Genomic DNA, 21440 nt, shown 5'->3' with positions numbered 1-21440 from the left:
GAATCATTCTGGCCAGGACTACGCTGACCCAAAGCTATCCGATTATTGCCTCCTCTGTAAACCTCATCATAAAAATGGTTTCTATTATTTGACTGTTTTTGTTGATTTTATTGGTCTTGGTGGATGGGAAACGTACTCTATGATTCAGTATTTCCTTGCCACTAACTTTCAATCTGGAGATAAATATCACATAAGACAAGAATTACACAATAATAAGCATGAAAAGCATATTTTTGGAGTAAAATGAAAACATTTCACACTTCTCCCCTTTAGCTTTTGAGAAAGAGTTCCAAGTCTGTCTTTACTTTCTGAATCCAGCATCTTGTTAGAGGGAAAACCTTATTACATGTCATGCAAAAGCATATTTGATGTTACCGTTGAGATTATTTTTTATCATTCTAATAAATAGTGCTAGGAATAAGAGTTTTAGCATGACAATTGTTTTGAAAGTAAATGAATGCTTACTGATAGCTAAGGGTGAACGTTTTAGACAGAATTTACAAAACCTTTTTAAGTTAATGCTTGGAAATCCAAAATATTCAGAGTCAGAATGAAGGAGAAACTTGTTTGCTCTTTTTTTCTGGTAACTTTTTTTAATTAGCACTACATACATTTGCGTGTCCTCACACACACACACACACACACACACACACACACACACACACACACACACACAATCTAATTGTTTCCCAATTTGAGACACATGTTATTTCTTGGGGAAATGATTTTGAAGTCTGATTTTAAGTCAGCGGCTGTGCTGTGATATGATTGAGAACAACATATGGACGATAATCAGTTTTGCTGCCTATGTTGCGATTATGTTATCTCATGCGAGGTTAGTTAGTTTCAATGCATCCAGTGCACAACTGTTGCATTCTCGTAGTTTCACATAATTTCCAGCAGTTGATGAAATATGATATTTGATACATTTTAAATAAATACATTTTCGTCTTGTATTCTTAGCTTTGATCATTCGGTGGATATCATTTGGGGTATTCAATAATGTTTGTTTTAATGATCTATTGATTGATTTATCTTTCAAATGTATAACTTAGTGTATAAGAAGTTGAAATAATCACAAGTTATGTTACAGCCAGGTCATATCTTCATTTGGGTAACCCCGAACAGCATTCTGCTTAAAATGATATAAGAATACAAAGAAAAACACCAAATCCTCACTTGAATAGGCTGTGATTTATTCCAGTTTATCTATTGACGAATAACTAAAGATGAATCAGATTTCAACATATTGATTAAGTACAATCTGTTGATCAAACAATAACCTCAACATTCAGTTTTTACTTTTCAGATGGGCGGGTGAAGTGTGCTGTATTGGTAACTGTTTCTTTACTGCATGTACCCATCTGATGTTGGTATTGCTCACAGCTTTGTTTTCCTCTCTCCATCCACAGTGCCCCCATGCCATACTTTGTGGGTGTTCATCTCAGTCTGCTGGAGGTACGTTAGTTAATCTATGTGTATGCATATAAATGTGCACGTGTTTAAATGTACATCATTATACTGTGTGTGCATATTTATATATGTTGCTGCAAATCGATGTATATTTTGGAAACTGTACTGTACATGAAATGTTAAATGATCTTTTTCTATTTTGCATCAGATACACAGTATGAATTTCAGTGGATTTTCTTAAAAAGAACAACCAAATAACATTAGGAATTATGCCGTAAATGTGTATAGTCAATTCCTCTTTTTTCCTCTGTACAGTATGTATGGTCAGTTGTATAATGCTGCACCTCGTTTGGTGAATTGTGCTCTTAATTTTGGTATAAAATATTTCTTTAAGGCAATTTTTGTCATCTGCAACACATTGAATCAAAAAAGTGACAGATTGTTTTTTCCCCTCTTTATCTCCCTGTCTTGCTTGTGTGCATTCTTAACCAGAAGTACAAAAGACAGAGAGAGAAAGGCAGAAAAAGCATCTGCGAACAAAGAGCTTTTCTACTTCATTGCTAAACCCTGTGTGTTGGTTGGGGGGCAAGCCTTCACCAGCACTGCTGTTGTGTGTGAATGCATGTTGCAAGCACACGCACATTTTCACTTGTGTGTAAGTGTTAGTATGTAAGTGTGTGTGTGTGTGCGTGTGTAAATTGTGCAAATGCATATGTTGTAATGCACATATATGTGTGTGTGTGTGTGTGTGTGTGTGTGTGTGATAGTTGTCTGACAGTTGCAGCAGTGGCAGTATTTATCACACTCTGCATCCGTGACAGACCCCCTTTCCGCCACTACATAATTAGTCCAGATCAGCATGTGAGCCTCCACTGCACAGGCTGTCACAAAAGTGACAAACTAGAAATTCACACACTATGCTGCCTCCCCCCCCCACACACACACCTGCCTGCATCCTGCGCCACACTGAAATAATAGCTGAATTTGTCGCCATCAGAATGCACGCAGCACAGCACAGCATCACTGTGTTGTTGTTGATGCATGAGGTTTTGGTGCTGTGGAAAATGTTTGCGCAATCCAAATGTTTCCTCTCAGTGCCATTCTTCATTTTGTTAGCGTGTGTGTGTGTGTGTGTGTTACAATAAAGATGTCCTAATATATTTTTCCTTCGCACCATATTTCGTCGTTAATCGTAAAGGAGTGTGACGACAGTGTGGTTTTAAATGTGACCGCTGTGCTTTCTCCTTCCTGGGGCTTCAGTACAGAGAAGACTTTGTCTGCTAGCAAACACACCTGGGCCACACTTTTTTTTTTTTTTTTAGTAATTAACCAAAACTATATTCTCAGGTTCTTTGTTCATTCAAATATGTAAAACATACACGATTCTACCAATTTTCAATAGTTACCACAATAAATTGCTATGAGATGCTAGATTGTAAATAAATAATGCTTAAATTCTATTATGTAAAAATTTTTTTTTTTTATATTGTCAGTAATATAAAAACTTCTGAATGCAAAATTTTACATGTCGTAACAATATTTAGTGTTGGAGATTTGTTCCATATTGTGAGATGATGCGAGTTGTTTTAGTTACTGTGGCAGCGTCTGCACTGTTGCTGATGACACTGGACATTTCCTCCTTTAGAGAGTACGCAGTCGATCACTGGAGGATGTGGTTATTCTGAATGTGGACACCAACACCCTGGAGAGTCCCTTTGATGACCTGCACAACCTGCCCAGTGACGTGGTGAGACACACAAACACACGCACGCACACGCACACACCTTCCGGAGCGTCTCAACCTTTATTGTCTCATTACGCATGACACACAGAAGGTTCATTTTTCCTCTTTCACATCGAGACTCACGCCCATGTGCACACACAAACAGAGAAACGCACACAGACAAACACATACACATGCAGAAACTTGTCAAAGTACAGCTCTGTCCCCTCCCCACATCATTAATGACTGCAGTACTGGCTCCTCAGATTGTGGCTGTCTAAAGTAAACTCCCGTCGCGTCGTATGACGCTTGAAGGCAAACAGCATTCCCCGACCATCAGAGGCTTGTGGGAAAATGTGCAACTCCCTTCCCTTCATCTCCATCCATTCTAATCATTATTTCACAAAGTCTTGCATTTCTGCCTGCCCACTGGCACGTTTCTGAGAGCGGGCGATAGGAGGAGGGAACAAGGCAGAGAAGAGAAAAGAAAAGGCAGAGATGGGTGATTTTCTAGGGGGAGATAGTGGGAAGAAGGGGGCCAATTACCAGTGTGGGCAGTGAAGCCACCTGCCAGTGCATCGTCTCTTTAATTAATGGAGCATTGACGCCGGTCAGTGCTCCAGGAAGCATCACCACGATGTGCGGGTCACTCGCACATTTACACACACATACACACACACACACACACACACACACACATTCTCTCATACGCACACACACACACACATTCTCTCATACACACACACAAACACAGAGAACGACACACAAGGTTGTCTTCCCCGTCTTTGTCGAAGGAATTTATTTGTTTAGCTGCTTTTATGGATGTATATATTACAGCCCCTCTGTGAGGCCCCCGCTGAGGCTGCGGACTCACTTTTATCTGCACTGCTAACAGTATATTCTCAGGTTACACCGCCTACTGGACTCCTGTCCTACCCGCAATATATAATTCAATCCACTGCCCAATAGACTCCAGACCCTGTCACACTCCCACACTTCTCTGGTTCTCCTGATTTAGCACCGCTGCTCAGCCTAGTACGGCTGCTAGTGTGTATTAATGCCTCCTCACAACCTGCAATGATGCGATCTTTCCCTACATTTTATACAATTCCCTGCCTACTTTTTTAGCCTGTTTGCCTGCCTTCCTTATCGCCTGCCTTGCTGCCTGGCTGTTCGAGTTTCATGACACCTGTCTGCCTTCTTGTCTCTCTCTCTCACAGTACTTACCACCAGCCTGGACGCTTCTTGCGCCCGCTGTTTGCTTCTCCTGCTTCTTTGCCTGCCTGCCTGTCTGTCTGTCTGTCTGTCTGTCTGTCTGTCTGTCTGTCTGTCTGTCTGTCTGGCTACAGTGCCGTCTTCTCACTTCCTGCCTGCTTGCTTTTCTGCTCCCAGGGACTCGAGCCCTGAATTAAATTGCAAACTGAGTTTGTCATAAAAAGGAGTCAGGGCTTTTGAAAAGCGACAGAAGCAGTGAGAAAAGCCTTTGTCTTTGCCGTGTGATAAATTAAGTGGCAGACTCTGAGCCTTTTTGCTTTGATCCCCTACTCACCATTTTTCCTTACTAATGACAGAACATAGCCCACATATCATGTCAAATTACACCACCTGAAACGGAAACCACACTGGCATTAATATATTTATTGCAACAAATGGTTGTTGTTGTTTTTATTCCGATTCATTTTTTATTTTTTTTTCCCTGTCTCCTCTCATCTTTTCACCGGGGCTAGTAGATTAATAAGGAAGCGAGCAGGTACTAATTGAGTGGAATTCCAGGTCTCTTGTTAGTTTGCTTGTTAGTGATGAGGACATGCCACATGGCATTTGATGTTTGTGTTTACACACGAGGAGATGTTTGAGGCATTGTTCAGTTTGTCAAAGAGGCCTGAAATTTTGATTAATGCCGAGCGATTCTGTGCCTGGGCTGAGCTGCCGCGCGTTGTTTCGAAGCTATTAAAACTCTCTTCATTTCTCTCTAATTCTCACTGTAACACTGGCTACTTAACACTCAGGCTTTATGCAGTGTGAAACTGAAGCCCTGAGACCAATGAAGTAATGATTATTCTCACTTTAAAAAAGCCCAGCATCACTTTGCATGAATATATAAAGCATGAAATGGATTAAAAGGTGAAGGCCACAGGCAGTTTTTGTCCGTCTTTCAAGTCGAACTAAAAGTGAAAACAAAGCACTCTGATTTAGATTCAAGCAAACCGTTAGAGATCCGTTTAATTATGGCAATGCAGGCTGTGAGCACATGTGGACTCTATTAAGTGGCTCGGCTGACCAGTGGTCGAGCTTTTAGCAGGTTCAGAGTTCACAGTTGTCCTGAATTAGCTGCCTTCTTTCAGACAGGACCCCTGCACCCGGCTCCACTAGGGCCCGCCCCTTAATGGTCTTTTCCCGCAACTTCACACATAATATTTTAGATTTATTGACTATTACAAATGCTACCATGCCAGTAGCGGTTCCGTTTAGCAGAAAAAGGGAAAGATCTGAATAGCAGAGTAATTGGTAACGGGTCAAAAAAGGATGCAACAGTCTTTTGAGAATAACGATTGACATTTTTAAATTGGAAATGTCATATGAATCAAACGTTCAGCATTAATTGATCTTTTGTTCTGGATTCGTCTTTTTAAATGCACACAGCATGTTTCGACAGTGGCGTTAAAATCAATCTCTTTTTTTTTTTCTTAACCTGTACAATTTGTTTTGTATTTATTGAAAGTCAATCTAGGCATTTCCTATATTAACCAGTATATTTACATTTCTTGGTATAAAAAATAATGCACATCAAGGAACTATTTTTGTTGCTTTTTTTTTTTTAAATCTGTGCTTTTCTGTTTGAGCTATTTTGTTATTACGCTAGTTATTTTAGATATTATTAGAGAAATATATTCCTTTTTAAATTTATTTTACATAGTGTATTTTTAGCTGGATTTTGCATATTTTAAGATTGCCTAAGTTGAACTGAAAGTTTCAATAGTTTCTACACATTAATAAATCATATTAAATCTCAGAGAGAATGCTCGTGTCAGTAAAATCAATGTGTTGACAAGCACACTGAAAAGAAATATTCAATAAAAAACATTTTTTTCCCTGGAAGATCAAGGTATTTTTGTTTCTCTTTCTGAGATCCACAGTTCCTCTTCCACACAGAGATGGTGCTGATAAAGTTATAATTGGCTTTTGGTTGGTGGAGCTGTTTACCGCGCTAGTCATTAAAAGTATCCAAGAATAGCGAATTAGGAGTCTGTTAATTCTGAAAACAAACAGTGTGTGACTGAATCAGATTTTTATTTGATCCCGGCAATTGATCTCAAACCAATGACGGGAATTTTTTTTTTTCATGTATTATTCTTTCTGTGCCACATATTCAAGGTGAGGTGCTACAATGCAGCTTACATCTTTATTTTCAGATGCTCTCTTTCACATCACAGCCTAATTCCTTCTATTCTCCTCCTCTCTGCCTCTCGCTACTTTGCTGACACCGTGTACCCATACATTCCTAGCCTTCATACATTTGATCATTTGTATTCCCAATCAAGGGGGAGATTTAAAGCGTACACTCCTACTTCCTGTATTTCAAGCCTGCATTTGGAGGTTTACAAATGAATGAGGGGGTTGAGGTTGTGTCTGCGCGCCTCTCCTGAGATCACCTGGCACACTTAATCAAACATTGCGGCTTTAATTTGGTGTTCAGTTTCCGATGCTCCCAGAAAACAACATCTACATCATCATCTACAACGGTGTACAGCCGACAGCAGGCAAACACTCACACTCGCAGATGCACCGACACACACACACACACACACACACACACACACACACACAGGGACACCTACACATTTTTCGGCCAGGAATGTTCATCAATGACATTCAGATCTAGTTCAGCAGTAAACTTTTGCTACTCACAGATTTTTGGTACGTCCACCAGATTGTCCCATTTTCATTTTAGATACAGCCGTGTGTTTTTCATTTCATCGGTGTGTCTTCCCAGTATAGCGGAGCCACCTACAGTAAAGCCCCTCACATGTTGTACTAACTAGACGTTAGCTCAGTGCTGGGAATGCGGTTGCTCCACCTCAGATACATACTGTACTTTACCAGAACCAGTCCTGCTGTCTCCAACATCCAAAGTAGTTTTGTTGTTGCTATTGAGTCTCGACCGACTGCAACTGTTGATATGTGCTCATTTGAGACATTATTTTACAGGTTATGATTGTTTTAGACGGCGCTGAACTGTGCATACACTCTCTCTCTGCAGTGTTACAGCCCGCCATTTAATCATGTGGAGTTTTAAAGCCGCACTTCATTTTCACATGCTCGTTCTGCCGGCGGTTCACTCTGGATTAGGAGTCAAAAAGAGAGAGCAGCATCACCCACTGCGTTAGTTATTGAAGTGAGAGATGACATTTAGCTGTAGTTAATTATGTATGCAAAACTCAGCCGCTCAGCTGCTATAAGAGGTCAGCTTGACAAAGTAACCCCACACCGGGGAGAGTCTCATGGCAATGAGATAGCCCTATTAAAACACACACACACACTGAATTTTTTCTCCCCCTTCCTTTCTCACTCTTTTTCATTTCGCTTGACTAACTTATTGTGTTGCATGTACTTAACAGCAGATCAACATAGTGAACGACTAAGAATTATACGTCTCACGGCGTGCCTTAATAGTTTGTCTATTTCAGTCTTTCTTTTGTTTTTAAATATTTATTTTATCACAGAATTTTGCTAATTTAGTATTCATAATATTTTCTATCATACCAAAGACTAGAAGTTAGTGGTCTTATGTGTTAGTTATGAGAGATTGTAGTAAACTCCACCCCATTAACTTAAGTAATATCCCCATTATTGAGCAATTTACTGCAAGACTGAAAATAGAGGCTAATTAAAAAAAAAAAAATCATTGAATACCTAATATTTCTTTTGAATTGAACGAATGCATTTCATAGATTGCAAGCTATATGCTCATTGTGCACAAGTATGTGTGTGCATGAGTGAGAGTATTTGCCGGTTCTCTGTGTGTCTTTGTTCAGATTTGTGTGTGTGTATGTGTGTACAGTTCAGACTGCAGCACATCAAAAGAAAGTGGGAGATTTTCATAACTATTTTTTTTCTTTGTAGTTCTTTAATTGCGTCCCCATGGCTTTCTTTCCCTGGACAGAATCTTAAACAAAACATTCTTTTTTTGTGGGAAGAAAAACCCAACTTTTTATTTATTTATTTTTCTAACAACAGACAAGTGTCAGGGTCGTTATTTAGGAGGGTTTTTTTATGCTCTAGTGAAGATTTAGAGGAAAATTCTAAATATATTTTCAGAGTTTTGTGAGTAACTTTCTTTTTTTTTCTCTCATTTACCTGTTTTTCATTTACTCAGTAAATATGATATTGTCAGCCATGGCTCTTACCTTTTGTCATGTTTTTTGTTTTGCGTTGTTAACTGTAAGTGAAAGTTAACAATATGTCCAGATATTAATTAACAGCAATGACCATCATAAGCCGTGTGGTCTGACTGACTATATGAGCATATGAGCAGATATTGCTTGTTGTTCTGCGGAACAGGAAGTGATTAAAGAATGTGCTCCGGTTGTATGCTATTATCAGGTTGAGTGTCAGAATAGGCAGTAGAAGTCGTAGGCTACTTCATCTCTTACAGAGACAGTCGGAGGTGTTTTGTTTTTTTTGTCAAGTAAAATTATTTTTGATGATACCGCTGTAGGTGACACCAGGCACCGCGTGTGTCCATGTGTACACATGCATGGCCTCACACATTCACACAGATGCCTGGTGTCACCTACAGCGGTATCATCCCGTACAGTCAGGCAGGGATCATCATTGCACCTGCTAATTACCATCTCCAGCTGGAGAGTTAAATGGAGATCTGTTCTATGTCTGACCTCTGACCCCATGCTCTTTATGTGACGCATTTCAAAACCCTGTTTGGGGCTGGCTGGGCTGGGTCTTAATGAGGCCCCATGTCTGCCCTCTGTGGGCTGTGCGCCTTGGATGCCCCACTTTCATCCCCGACCATCTTCCCTTGATGTAAATTGAAAAGATCACAGCTATGGGGAGAGGACCTGTACTGGAAAGGCCTCTCTGCATAGATTATGAATATCATAACTCAACAGTTTTTTTTTTTTTTTCTTCTCCCTCTCCCCCAACCACCTACTCCCCTCTCTCCTCCTGCCGCCCCTTCCCTGTACAATGCTACAGTTCTAATTGGACCCAATGGGGGACTCTCTGCCTTTGATCTCATCACCGCCACTGTGACTTTACACTAAAAAATGTCACTGCCAAATAGGGTTATCACCTGTAGAGCCTGGCCTTCCTCTGATGCCTGTACGCATCTCGTTAGCTTCACTCAAACTGTAGAAGTTAATTAGTTTGACAGAACCATTACCGTGGAGGCATACCTGATGATTGTGGTATATACGCCATATTCAATATCCAATTACTAAACACACATTTATTTTTTTGCGTCTGATATGTGAAGGAGCGCCCCATAGACTGTGCTCTGTTTCTCTATTAGCAAAAATGATATTATGGTATTTGTCATGCACGACTATATATGCTATACGTGACGATTTAATTTATTACCTCATGTGATGAAAGAAGAATATTTTCGTCATCATTCCTCGTCTTACTTGTGAATATGTGTGAAACTTTGAACTCATCACTTTATCACCCATTTTTCTCTGGCTAACAAAACACAAGTGATTGTGTCCCCACCTCATTAAAAAGTGTTTGCCACTGCAGTGCTCTCACCCGTTCAAAGCTGCTGTACAGAACTCTGTGTGCAGAGTAAACTCCGCTGCTATCCCGTCTTCTCTGACAGTCTTCGGGGTATGCCTCCCCCACTTAGACTGACATTGTGTTCGCTTTGATTCTCCCCCCCCCCCCCCCGAAAAAAAAGACAGTTTAATGATTTGCGAGGATGAAAAAAGAAAAAAAATCAGTGAAAACGCACATTAACATGAAATATTAATTCCAAAAAGGGCTTTACATAAACATAAAAGCATTTAGCACAATGAGTGAATATGGAGATGACACTTGTTAATTTAACCGTGATAAACTTCCTGTTTGATGCCTGCGAGCATTTGCAATGGCAGCGCGGGGACGTTGTGGAGAGTGAGAAAGCCCAGGGGAGAGGAATTCACGCTGCTCGTTTTGTCTTTGTCCCAGTTTAAGACTGCCACTCTCTCTGTCTCGCTTTCTCTCCTTCTCTGTTTCTTTCCGTCGGTCCTCTGTATGAGCTGTGCGAACACTTTGCTTCTCCTCCCTGAAGTTTTCCAGATAGGCTAATTGCAGATGCCAGACCACGATATCCCTCTAACGCTGCAGCTGCACAGCGTGATACTTCTGGCCACCTCTGATTGAAGTAGACCTGATCAAAATCGTATCACATTACAGAAGAAATGGGGTCATTTAATGGTTGACACAACCTCAAATTTTCTTTCTTTCTTTCCTTCCTGCCCACAAATACTGCTACATTAAAACTAATGATATTGATAATGGTATAGAATTAGTTGTAAATGTTCTATGCTGCTTCACAGAGGTGGACAGGCCTGACAATTAACACATAAATATATGACACACACGCTGAACCAAGAACCACCAGAGCCCACAAAATGTTGCTCTGTATAAAGAGGTGACCGAATTGACTGGTGAAATATGAAGTGTAGTGTTAAATGTAATAGGCAGACTGTTAAACAAAATCCTTGTTGCTTCGCACACACTTTTATAAGTTCCGCATGTGACGTCAGTTTTCTCTCCCCCATATTCAGAGTGTTGAAGTAAAAAGATAGAAAATTGTTACCTGGAGCGCTTTGGCTTTATCTGCCCTCTTGTAGTGCCCATGAGCAAGACACCAAAGCCTAAGCAGCCACAGGCACAGTACTGTGTAGGAGACACTCTTCTGAGTTCTATATACAAAGATTTGTCATTAATTGTTGCATTTTATCTTATAATCGTAATATAATTAAATATATAATATTGCAAAGTTATTTAGTGAGGACGTTACATTTTTCTTTTTTGTCCACTTACTGAAGTTAAAGGTTAAATTAATAGGTTTTCCTTTAAAATCGTGATCCAAGCCCATGCTCCTGCTAACGGCGCGCACCAGACTGTGTTACAGTAATCTAGACCTCCTGTGCAACCCAATCAAACGTTGTGCTTTTGTGCTACGCTGGCACAGCCCACACAGAGAGCAGCAGTCCCTCGCTGTCTCTGCCTCCTCCTCGCTCTGCCACAACACAGTCAGACTACTGCTGAGCAGGTGAGGAGAGCCTCTTGACAACTTCTTTCTAAGACTCCCCAGGGCCCGGTGGCCAGGGTGAATCTTTTGTCATCCTAAAACAAGCTTGGGCCTGCTGCTCCTCCACTCTCGCCTGGAGTCCTGGAGACAGAGCCAGGAGAGGGGGAAATAATTAAAGACATTTTATGTCAAGAGTCCCTTTCTAGAGAGAGTTCGGGAGAGCCAACAGGGGAGGGGAAAACAGGAGGACTGGAAAGAAATGGAGGGAGAACCGATAAAGCAAGAAGGCGATGGGGAGTAGAGTGGGGGTGGCAGCATGGAGAGAGAGAGAGAGAGAGAGAGGGTGAGAGTGGAAGAGCAAAGATGCGAGTTTCCATTTCCTCTCCGCTGCCCCCCCTCCCTCCTCTGCTCAATTAGCAAAGCAGCAGGTGCTCCCAGCTGCACAACAGATAAGCTAGGAGGAAAGGCTGAAGCTTTTCACTTTCTTTTCTTTCCTATTTTGAGATGACCTGCAAATGTGACACTTCACACCCAGAATGGGCTAGCTGTTTCTTCTACCAATTTCAGAGGTGATAATTTAACTTTTACCCCTCCATCTCTCCCTTACCACCCTCCCACCTCTCTCTCTCTCTCTCCCACATTCTGCCTTTATGTTTTCCACCAGGTGTCCTCTCTGAAGAGCAAGCTGAAGAAGCAGTCCACAGCGACAGGAAGTGGTGTGGCGAGGGCCTTCCTGAGAGTGCAGGCCGCTCTGTTTGGATCCTACCGAGATGCCCTCAGATATAAACCTGTAAGGATCCAGCGTCATTAGTCTCCAGACACCTTGTTGTATAGCATTGCAGTGTCAAATCAGAGCCTTACTTTCTGAAATCATGTATGTTGGAACGTTTGCTTGTTTGCCATCAAATCCAGAGTGTGATACATACATCCAGTGTTTGAGCTAACCGTATTACGCAAACATCACTTTCCTCTCGTGGTATCTAGCCATACAGAGAGTTATTTATCCCCAATACAATGGATGTAAATGGAATTTCATTTGTGCTTATTCAAGAAAGAAATGTCCCCCTGAACTGTAAATCAGAGAACACACAGTACAGTTTCTATAGACTATATCTCTTCGATACTGACAAGACCTCAAATTAAATTCCATTAACATCTTTTATACTGAGGTGGCAGCAGAAGTCTCAGAGACAGATGTCTAAAAACTTAAACCCCCGCACTATCTGAATCTCAAGGTAAGTGACAATGAATGTTGTGTTTTTCTAATTTGGCTGATGTCACCATTTATATTCATCTCAGACTTAGACAGCAAGCAAACATATTTACAAACGTGTGCTCTGATGCATTGCATTTAAAAACAAGAACATTTATTGATAACATATGAAGTATAAAGGCCATAGACTACATTTTCATTCACAGGCAGAATCAAATATTCACAGACAAGAATATGATGTATTTGCTCGTCAGACTGTGTTGCAATCTCAGTTTGGGTGAGTTGAGTCAAATTTCACTGAAGTCTGGTTAGACTGGGGCAGTTTTGACTGAAGGTAAAAGGTGTGTTTTTCGGTTGGAGCGCAGAGCTAAGGTGGGCCTGTCTGAGGCAGTGAAATGTCAGAGGAGCTGAAAAGAGTCAGGACGTTCCCTTTGAAGATCCCTTTTAGCCACCTTTGGTGTTTTACTCTCCTTTACTAAGCCCCCCTAACATTTCTTTTCTGGATCTTTTCTGCTTATCAAGTCTGAGTCAGAGCAGAGCAAACTACAGCATGTCCTGTTTGTCAAATAGCGAAGCCTTTGTTCCTTTGGCTTTGAGATTAATTGGACTTTGTGGACTCCCGGAGTCAAGATGCTACATTATTGATGCTGTCTCTCTTTTCTCTGTATACAGACAGTATATGAACAAACTGCCTCCCCTCTGACACAAGCGCTGAGACTCAGTGTTATGTGTGTGTTAGTGTATGTGCGAGCACAACATGCAGTCATTTCTCAGTTCACTCACGCTCACAATCGGTGTCGTTAACATACATGCACACACATAAACATGCACATCTGCTTGCATGGAGATGCTGATGATGCTCCCTGCGTTCTGATATTTGTGGAATATCACTCTGCTAGTGATTGTTCCGAGCTGAGGAAAAGACGGAGCTGAGCCGAGCGCTGTGGTTCACAGGCCCATATGCCTCGACAGAAGGAGGGGTGTGGATGTTTGGTTGGAGTCTTGCTGAGTTGTAAATGAAACAATACTGGAAAATGATAATGAGTTGGAAAGCAATCCGCTGATTAGAACACCATTTCTTAGGTCATCAATTTCAGCTCACGTTGATTCTCTCCCAGGTGCTTCTCACCTGCTCAGAGCAGCACGCACATGTCGGGCTAAAACAACCTGAAACAGCAGTTCAAATTAGTTTTCACCACCGTTGATGAAGCCAAGTCGAGTGGGTGGATGTGCATATTACACTGGCGTGTCACCGGTACTGTTCAGGGGCAGAATTAGCCAACATTCTCGCTCAAACGGGCTTGTAACCAGTTCATGAGATCCAACCAGGTGTGGAAACTCTGAGGAGGAGAGGTCGGGGTGCCATCACATGTTTAAAAGCTGTCGAGGCTGTTTTATACACAAAATCCTACACAAAGCATATTTGCATGTATAGAAGATCTATATAATGTGTCCACATACAGCCGGAGTCCTGTACAAGAACATGCAGGTCTACATTAAGGTACAATTTATTTTTGGAAAAGGATAATTTTGAAACATCTAGTTACAAGTGGTGTACATTCAAATACACATTATAAAACAGCTGTATGAAACAACAGCTCGTTTTGGTTTATTCAGTCAGAAAGCAACCTACACATAACACACTCGTTTTACATGACATTGACACATGAAACCATGAAATATGGTGATCATGTATAACGTACATACATTTCATTGGTTGATGTCAAACATGAAACAGATAAACCTGTAGCTGTCTTCACAGATTGTATTGTCTATGGACAAATATTACAAAAAAGATTCCATGTCTATAAAGCAGGGGCTTCTGTTTTATTTGAGTGTTTTTAAAACTTGTTCCTTATAAACTCTGACACGAGATGAGTTTCATGCTTCCATATACGAAGGACAGTTTCAGTTGATGACTGAAAACTTTCAAAAACATTTCGTTTAATAGTCCGCCTACTCTTCCCCTCTCTCTTTACGGCGTGCAACGCGGCTCCTTGTCGCTCTAATTGTGTGTCCAAAAGTCAAAATGTATGGAAGAAACGTCATGTTTTTAGGTAACGAAATAATCTGCTTCAATCCATATGTGTTGGCATTTAGCCGTAACAACATGTTCACTGCGGCCAAAAAATGTTCTCCCGATAGCCGCAGCGAGGCTCGCAGTTTTAGTAAGCAGGCGTATGGAGAACGGAGTTACGGGGTGTCAGATGAAGAGTATCTAATTAAGGATTTAAAAATCACTCGTTATTTTTTTATAACATCTTAGTTCTGATAGTAAGTAAAAACCTGGTCATTGTAGGTAAAACACAATTGGCCATCATATCGATATATGATCCGATCACCTCTCGGCACAAGCCTGGTTAACACTATGACGGTACCAGACGTGAGTGCGTGTGACCCTCTCTTTTCATGCCGTTACAGCACCGGCCCAGCCTCGTGCTGTTTCTCTAGATTAACTGTGTCTCACTAAATCAACGGTATTGGCTGGCTACATCCAATTCTTTTCACTTTAACTGGAAGTTGTCCTATTGTGCTAGGCAACCATGGTGACCCTCTTAAGATAGATCAAATGAACATGTCTCTCTTTCTTTGGTGGCCTGTGTGTACTAAAGGGTTTTGTTGGATAGCGATGTGTACACAGACCTCGCCTTAAAGTTGACTTTGGACATTTTTTTCCAGTAGCAATTAGTTGTTAGTCTCGGCATGCTATTCAGTTTTGGTCGCTGCAGTATGGTCGGAGGCTGTAGCAGCCAGATGGAAAACTGCAAGCTGATTAAACACAACACGCTACTTTCAACTTGGCTTTACGAGAGAATAAGCCTTAAAAACTTTTAGTGATGTAAGTGGAGCAGTATTCCTGTGATGTAATTTGGGCCACTGGTATCATCCGCCCATCCTCGAAAATGTAGTTAGTCTCTGGTGTTGTTAAGTTGTTTTTATGTGCCACACTGTGCTTGTAGCCTTGAACAGACAAAGCACATTGTTTTACGCAAGAAGAATTTAGAGCATCATTGAAATATGTGAGAATTATGTTAATTATGAAGAAAACTGATTTGGAAATGACTGTAGGGCTGCGTGTGATTGGCCTGCAGTGGTTCTGTTGTCATCCTCCATGTCTATAGCTCACAGGCCAACAGACATGATGTAAGAAATAGTAATAATGTGATGATGTGTTCATGTGGAGTACTGGAGAGTTTACTGGGACCCAGTCTTCTGGTCCAAGGGAGATCGCTCTTTTCCAGGGAAACCGTTTTAAACTGTTTTTTTCTGTTAATACTCACCTTATCCTTCTTGATCCTCTTTCCTTCCTGTCTCTCGTTAGCTCACTAATGAAGAAATCAGTTGAAATACTCTTTGGTTTTTAAGAAGACTTTTTACATTGCATAATGTAAATATAAATGATGCGATGAATCATATTATAAGCAGCATTGTTTAGACCCCCTGCCTTTTAAGGCACCACACACATCTGCCTTAGTTTCCTGTGGCTCAAGTAAACATGGAGATAAACAGATTGGTACAAAGAAAAGTGAGCCAAAATAAACAAGTATTATATTTCTATTGTAATTGTTGCCAATAATGTCGCTGTGGATTCCTCAGGGGGAGCCAATCACTTTCTGTGAGGAGAGCTTTGTGAACCATCGATCGGGCACCATGAAGAACTTCCTGTCGATGGCCGTCAACCTGCAGCTCTTCAAACAGGTACAAACCGCTGTCTGTCTCTCTACCTGTCTGTGTGTAGGTGTGTGTCTCTCTACCTGTGCGTGTGTGTCTGTGTGTAGGTGTGTGTCTCTCTACCTGTGTGTCAGTGTGTAGGTGTGTGTGTGTCAGTTTCTTAAAACCAGCATGAACTACTCATCTATGTCATATTATAGAAAGTAAAAATCTATCTGACCATTAGAACATTTTGGACATCATGTTTACCTTTATGCATCAATACGGAACCATTAATCCTCCTTAGATCATCATTTATAATATTAATAATATTATATACTGTCAGGTACATGGCTACGTTGACTCTATCCGGTAAGCTGTGGGCCAGCACAAATATGAAAAGATGAATGAGTGCTCGTATGGAAGGTTACTCCGTCCTCTCCCATCAATGTTTATTGTTGAGCTGTTTATTTTTTGAGCAGATTCTATATTTAAAAGGGTAAAAGCAGTTTTACAGTTGTCTCCCAGTACCACTTGTGCACTGAACTGTCAACTGGGCGAAGCATTTAGTATCTTGATAGTTCAGTTGTTCAGACGAAGGAGAAGAGAGAGGCCTGGGATTAGAGACGGTTATTGACCCTAGAAACTGTTTACTCTGGTTATCTCTCAAAACACTTATGTTATTTCTTAATGTCTCTCTGTTTGCTCAATTTTTCCTGGTGTACAAACAAAACTACGATAAGTCAGGCCTGTTATATGTATTTTACTGGAGAAAAACCATATCAAGGTTGTATTCTGTCTTTAACATGTGTGCACATGCCTGTAGAATACAAACAAAAAAAAAAACATAGCTCGGATTTTAACTTTGTCCTTGGAAAATGTAAAACCCACCGCTAGTAAATAATCCACTGTGTTCATGTTTGTATTTATGTACAGTGAATGTAGAGGGTGTATGTGTGTGTGTATGTGTGTGTGTGTTTGTGAGCGTGTGAGCAGGTATCCTTTATTCATGTGTGGTTACATGAGTTTCCCTTTAAAATCACTCATGTATACTTAATATGTTTTCATCCCCAAATCCCTTCAGCAATACTAAACTTAGCTAAGCCAGAGCCGAGTGGAGAGACACCTTTGGCTCCGAAGAAAATTTCCTCTCAACCCTTGAATTCTTTTTTTGGTGCTCTCTGACCCGTGATAGTAGAGTGATTTACCCCCGAGAGTTACAGCACAGCAGTCCTCAATCAGCCTTTTGTTTCTCTGGACACTCTGCCTCGTCTATAATTTTCCCAGGCAGAGCAGATAGCGAGCAGCAGTTCAAAGCATCCTCCCGGGCTGGCTCCTGCCTCAGCGGTAGCATTGGGAAACAGGCCCTTATCTCCTCCTCCTCCTCCTCCTCCTCCTCCTCCTCTCTAGCGCGGTGGATGGGGTGAGCTTATCTCCTCCACTCCTCTTTCGACTAAAGTGAGAGAGGCCAGCGGTCCGCCCGAGCCCGGCTCTGGCCATGACCCACATCCGCTCTCAAACACGCAACTTGCGTGGCCACACACATGCACACATTCATTTTTATATACATAAGTACACACCCATGGACTGCGAAAGTTTGTATTTTTTCCATTTCTCCTGCTCCTTGTTTTTGTTATTGACTGTTTTTATACCAATGTGTTATTTTGCACCTACATTCCAATATATTGTCCTCATTGTCAGTATATTGCACATTGTTTATAGGCCTGAAAGTAGGACTGCTCTCTTATTAGTATGCCATCTAATTCAAAAAACAGGAATAGCATTTGGCCACACACAATGAATAATACCCTTTTACTGCTATAAATTGTCATATATATATATCAACTAGAATACAATTCCAAAATGTTGCAATGCTAATATTACTAAAGGAGCCAGGATGAACATTTTACTTCCATTTTTTAAAGTTTAGTTTAGTCATGAAGTTAACAATTTCCATTTTTTTTCCCAATGGGATTGTTGACAGGAATGTGTAAACAAACAGGTTGGGCTGCTCAATTATCAAGCAACAACATGTCTAATACAATATATAATCAAGTATATACTGTATATCTTCTAATCACTTGCACACCATGGCCTTAAGAGTATGGGATTTGTCACTGTTTTGTCAACAGTAATGGGTCAAACTTGAGCCAAATTCAAACCACATTATAGGAATTGGTAGACCACAACACACATTACACACACGCGGAAGCACACGCGCAGAATGTCGAGGTGTTACCTGAGTTTGAGGTGTTACCTTTTCAGCAGGAAATTGCTTTTCTACAGGTGATTTTGTTTTCATTCCTTGTAAAGCAGTTCTTTTGCTTCACAAGTATTTTCAGTTTTATAGATGGAACAGCGTGACGTTTTTTATGCAAATTCAGCGAAACATTAGTAATACTTTATTAGCTGAGTGGCCTAGTAGACAGAGAGACTATTGTGTGCTGTCATATGTCATTAGGGCCATCAATTACTTTCAATAGCCATATTAAAATGTATTATTGCAACATGTTGGATAAGAACACCTTCTTGTGAACTACAATGTAAATGTCAAGTGCATTTACGTCGTGTGCTTAGGGGACAAAAAGCAGAAACAGTCCTTTTATCTTTTGCCTCTATGACATATAGACACTAAGCCAACCCTAAAATATATATATATATATATATATATATATATATATATATATACACATACACACCTCTTAAAATGTCACAGTTTCACCTTCTAACACACTTCTGTTCTGTTCCTGTTTCCTGTGTGCTCGGTCCACCAGCCCGTCTCTGTTCAGAACAGAACAAGTGGGAGAAATCTTCTAAAAGAATGCGGGGGAAAGCCTGTCGACGTTAACCTGCTTCCTATCAACCATTCTCAGCTCCTACACACTCACAAGCGCGCATCATGTGTGTGTATTGTGCTAGCAGAGACTGATAAAATGAAGTCTCTTCCTCTTATTGACAAAACTGAGCCGTACGCAGTTTCATTGAGTCAGTAGGGAGACTAGTCTGATAATTTACTGCCAGGAGCCTTTGTAGACGATGTGCGTCCCATCAATCAATAATCATCCGTCATTCTCCGTGTGTATGAATGCAGTAGCCGAGCCATTTACCGAAAGGGGAAAAGGTGCGTCCTTGCAAAACCAAATTATCTGATTTAAAATCTGATCGTGTAGTTGCTCCGTCCACTCCGTATCACAGCAGTCTCAGTAAGCTGGAAAACTATGTTTTATTATAACCAATGGGAGTAATGGATAAAGGTAGCTGCTTTAAAATGCAGCACTGCTAATGGCTGCTAGATGCTGGCTCCACAAACACTCTTCCTGTAAAGAATTCATTTCAGATAGTTCTGACTACATTCTCAAAATAAAAAATCTATTTTTCTATAACAGATTGGGGTCTAAATAGCTTATTTGAAGTCTTCTTGTGTGTCACTGTGAAATGTTTGAAGATTATCAATTGTTTGAAGCGATATCATGGCGTAAAATGAACTATACTTTGCTATACCTGTGTTTAGTTGTCATTTCAGAGCTAGAGCTGCACAAATAATCAAGATTTTATTGAAATCGCAAAATGGTGCAATATTTGTGTGTGTCAACATACTGTTTGGTACAGACATCACACCATAATCATATTCTTTATTTCAATGAAAATGAGAATAATGATGTAAAGATAATTTGTTTGGTAGCTTATGAAGCCGCGATAGTGGTTGCTGCTTGCTCTCCAGGTCTCCTTCCTCGTGGCCAAATTTAAAATTCCATGCTTCAGTATCCAACCTTCAAAACCTCCTTTCAGAAACTTATGAGTGACATGATTTCTGCTATATCCCTTAGTATCCACAGTTTATGGGCCTAAATTCCAGGTTGCAAAAGTTACATTTCCTTTAGGCTGTCAGTGTATATATCTCCGTTCATGAACCCCTGTGGAGTCCTAATCCCAACTTCTGGCTCCACAATTCCAGAGTTTAAATAAATCTAGACCACTGTGACCAACCCGTGAGAGAGTCAATGTGCTGGTAGCCAGATGGAATAACTCTCACGGTCTACGGTCTGCTATACAACAGCTTCAGGAAACAAGATGACATGTAGAAACGGAGAGATGGAGAGATGGAGCAGGATTTGCTGTGCTTTTATTGACACAAAAACTATTTAAGCAGAATCATTTAAATGTTAATGAAGTACATTTATTTGTATGTCATTAGGTCAACAAGCATTGACAAAGCGTTAAGGAAATATATTTAAAGGTCTCCTACTTTTTGTTTGAATTCTTTGAGAGAGTTTTTTTTGTTTTTTTGGTCTCTCTCTTTCAAAACAAAGAAAATGAGCCATTGTCTTGTGTTCTTGTGTTTGTGCATGTGCACGAGTGCATGAACAAGTGTTGGTTTGTGTGTCTGTGTGTGAGAGTGTGTGGTGATCACAGTCTGCCATTGTTGAGTAATGTCCAATTAAGGCCCACAGTGAGGCAGGTAATCTGGCCGTGTGGAGGGAGACGAGGGGGGAGATAAGTGGAGGCTTTGGCTAGGTGATGATTTGGGTTGATTATCTGCACTAATTGGGCCAGCCAAGTAGCGGAGCAGTGGTTAAAACCTGCAGTCTCACCTCTCATTAAAATGATCTAATGATGAGTCTCCGGCTCCTCTGACCAGAGGAGCGGGTGGCCGTGTCGGTCGCTAGTTAGCAGTCTGTCCCCGAGGACACGTGCCCTAAAACAACCTACACTGTTGTTACACTTTGGACACAGTCACAGAGGGGGGAGTAGGAGTGATGCAGTTAGGACTTTATGTTGCTTTCAAGTATTAAAAACAATAGTGTACCAAAATAGTGCTTGAAAGGTAGGAGGTGTTGATCGTTATTAAATGCAATCATCAGTCAAATATATATTTTAGTTTTTAATCCAATTTTTGAATGGCACCATAACAGACTGTTAAATGCTTTCCCTCCCACCTTTACACAGATAAACTGAAGAGGTTAAAAAGATAGATCCTAGTTTAAGGTTGGACACCAAAGATTTAGCTAAATAAATATACACACTGAAACTGGTAGAAAGTAGTTTTCACGACTTGGCCCCACATCTTGAAAATAAAATATAAGAGCTGCAGCTGGCTTTTTTTTTTTTTTTAACACTAGAAACTTGCCAACATTAGCCCAAGGATTTGACTGGAACGTATTATTTCCACCCAGTGATTTGCTGAT

At 40.7% G+C, this 21440-nt stretch overlaps 1 protein-coding gene across 1 annotated transcript in view; it reads left to right on the top strand.

Moving 5' to 3' along the window:
- Positions 1-21440, top strand: part of dennd1b (DENN/MADD domain containing 1B) — a 100982-nt gene that overhangs the window by 60184 nt on the left and 19358 nt on the right. Inside the window, exons 11-14 of the mRNA XM_079158201.1 lie at positions 1413-1458; positions 3059-3160; positions 12055-12180; positions 16201-16302. Of these exons, the coding sequence (XP_079014327.1) occupies positions 1413-1458; positions 3059-3160; positions 12055-12180; positions 16201-16302 (376 nt within the window). The remainder of the gene's footprint in view (positions 1-1412; positions 1459-3058; positions 3161-12054; positions 12181-16200; positions 16303-21440) is intronic.

This window comes from Pholis gunnellus (assembly GCF_910591455.1).
Source record: "Pholis gunnellus genome assembly, chromosome: 4".
In the NCBI taxonomy this organism is placed as follows: Eukaryota; Metazoa; Chordata; class Actinopteri; order Perciformes; family Pholidae; genus Pholis; species Pholis gunnellus.
Note: the sequence above shows the minus strand (reverse complement) of the source record. Positions and strands in the feature narration are given on the sequence as shown.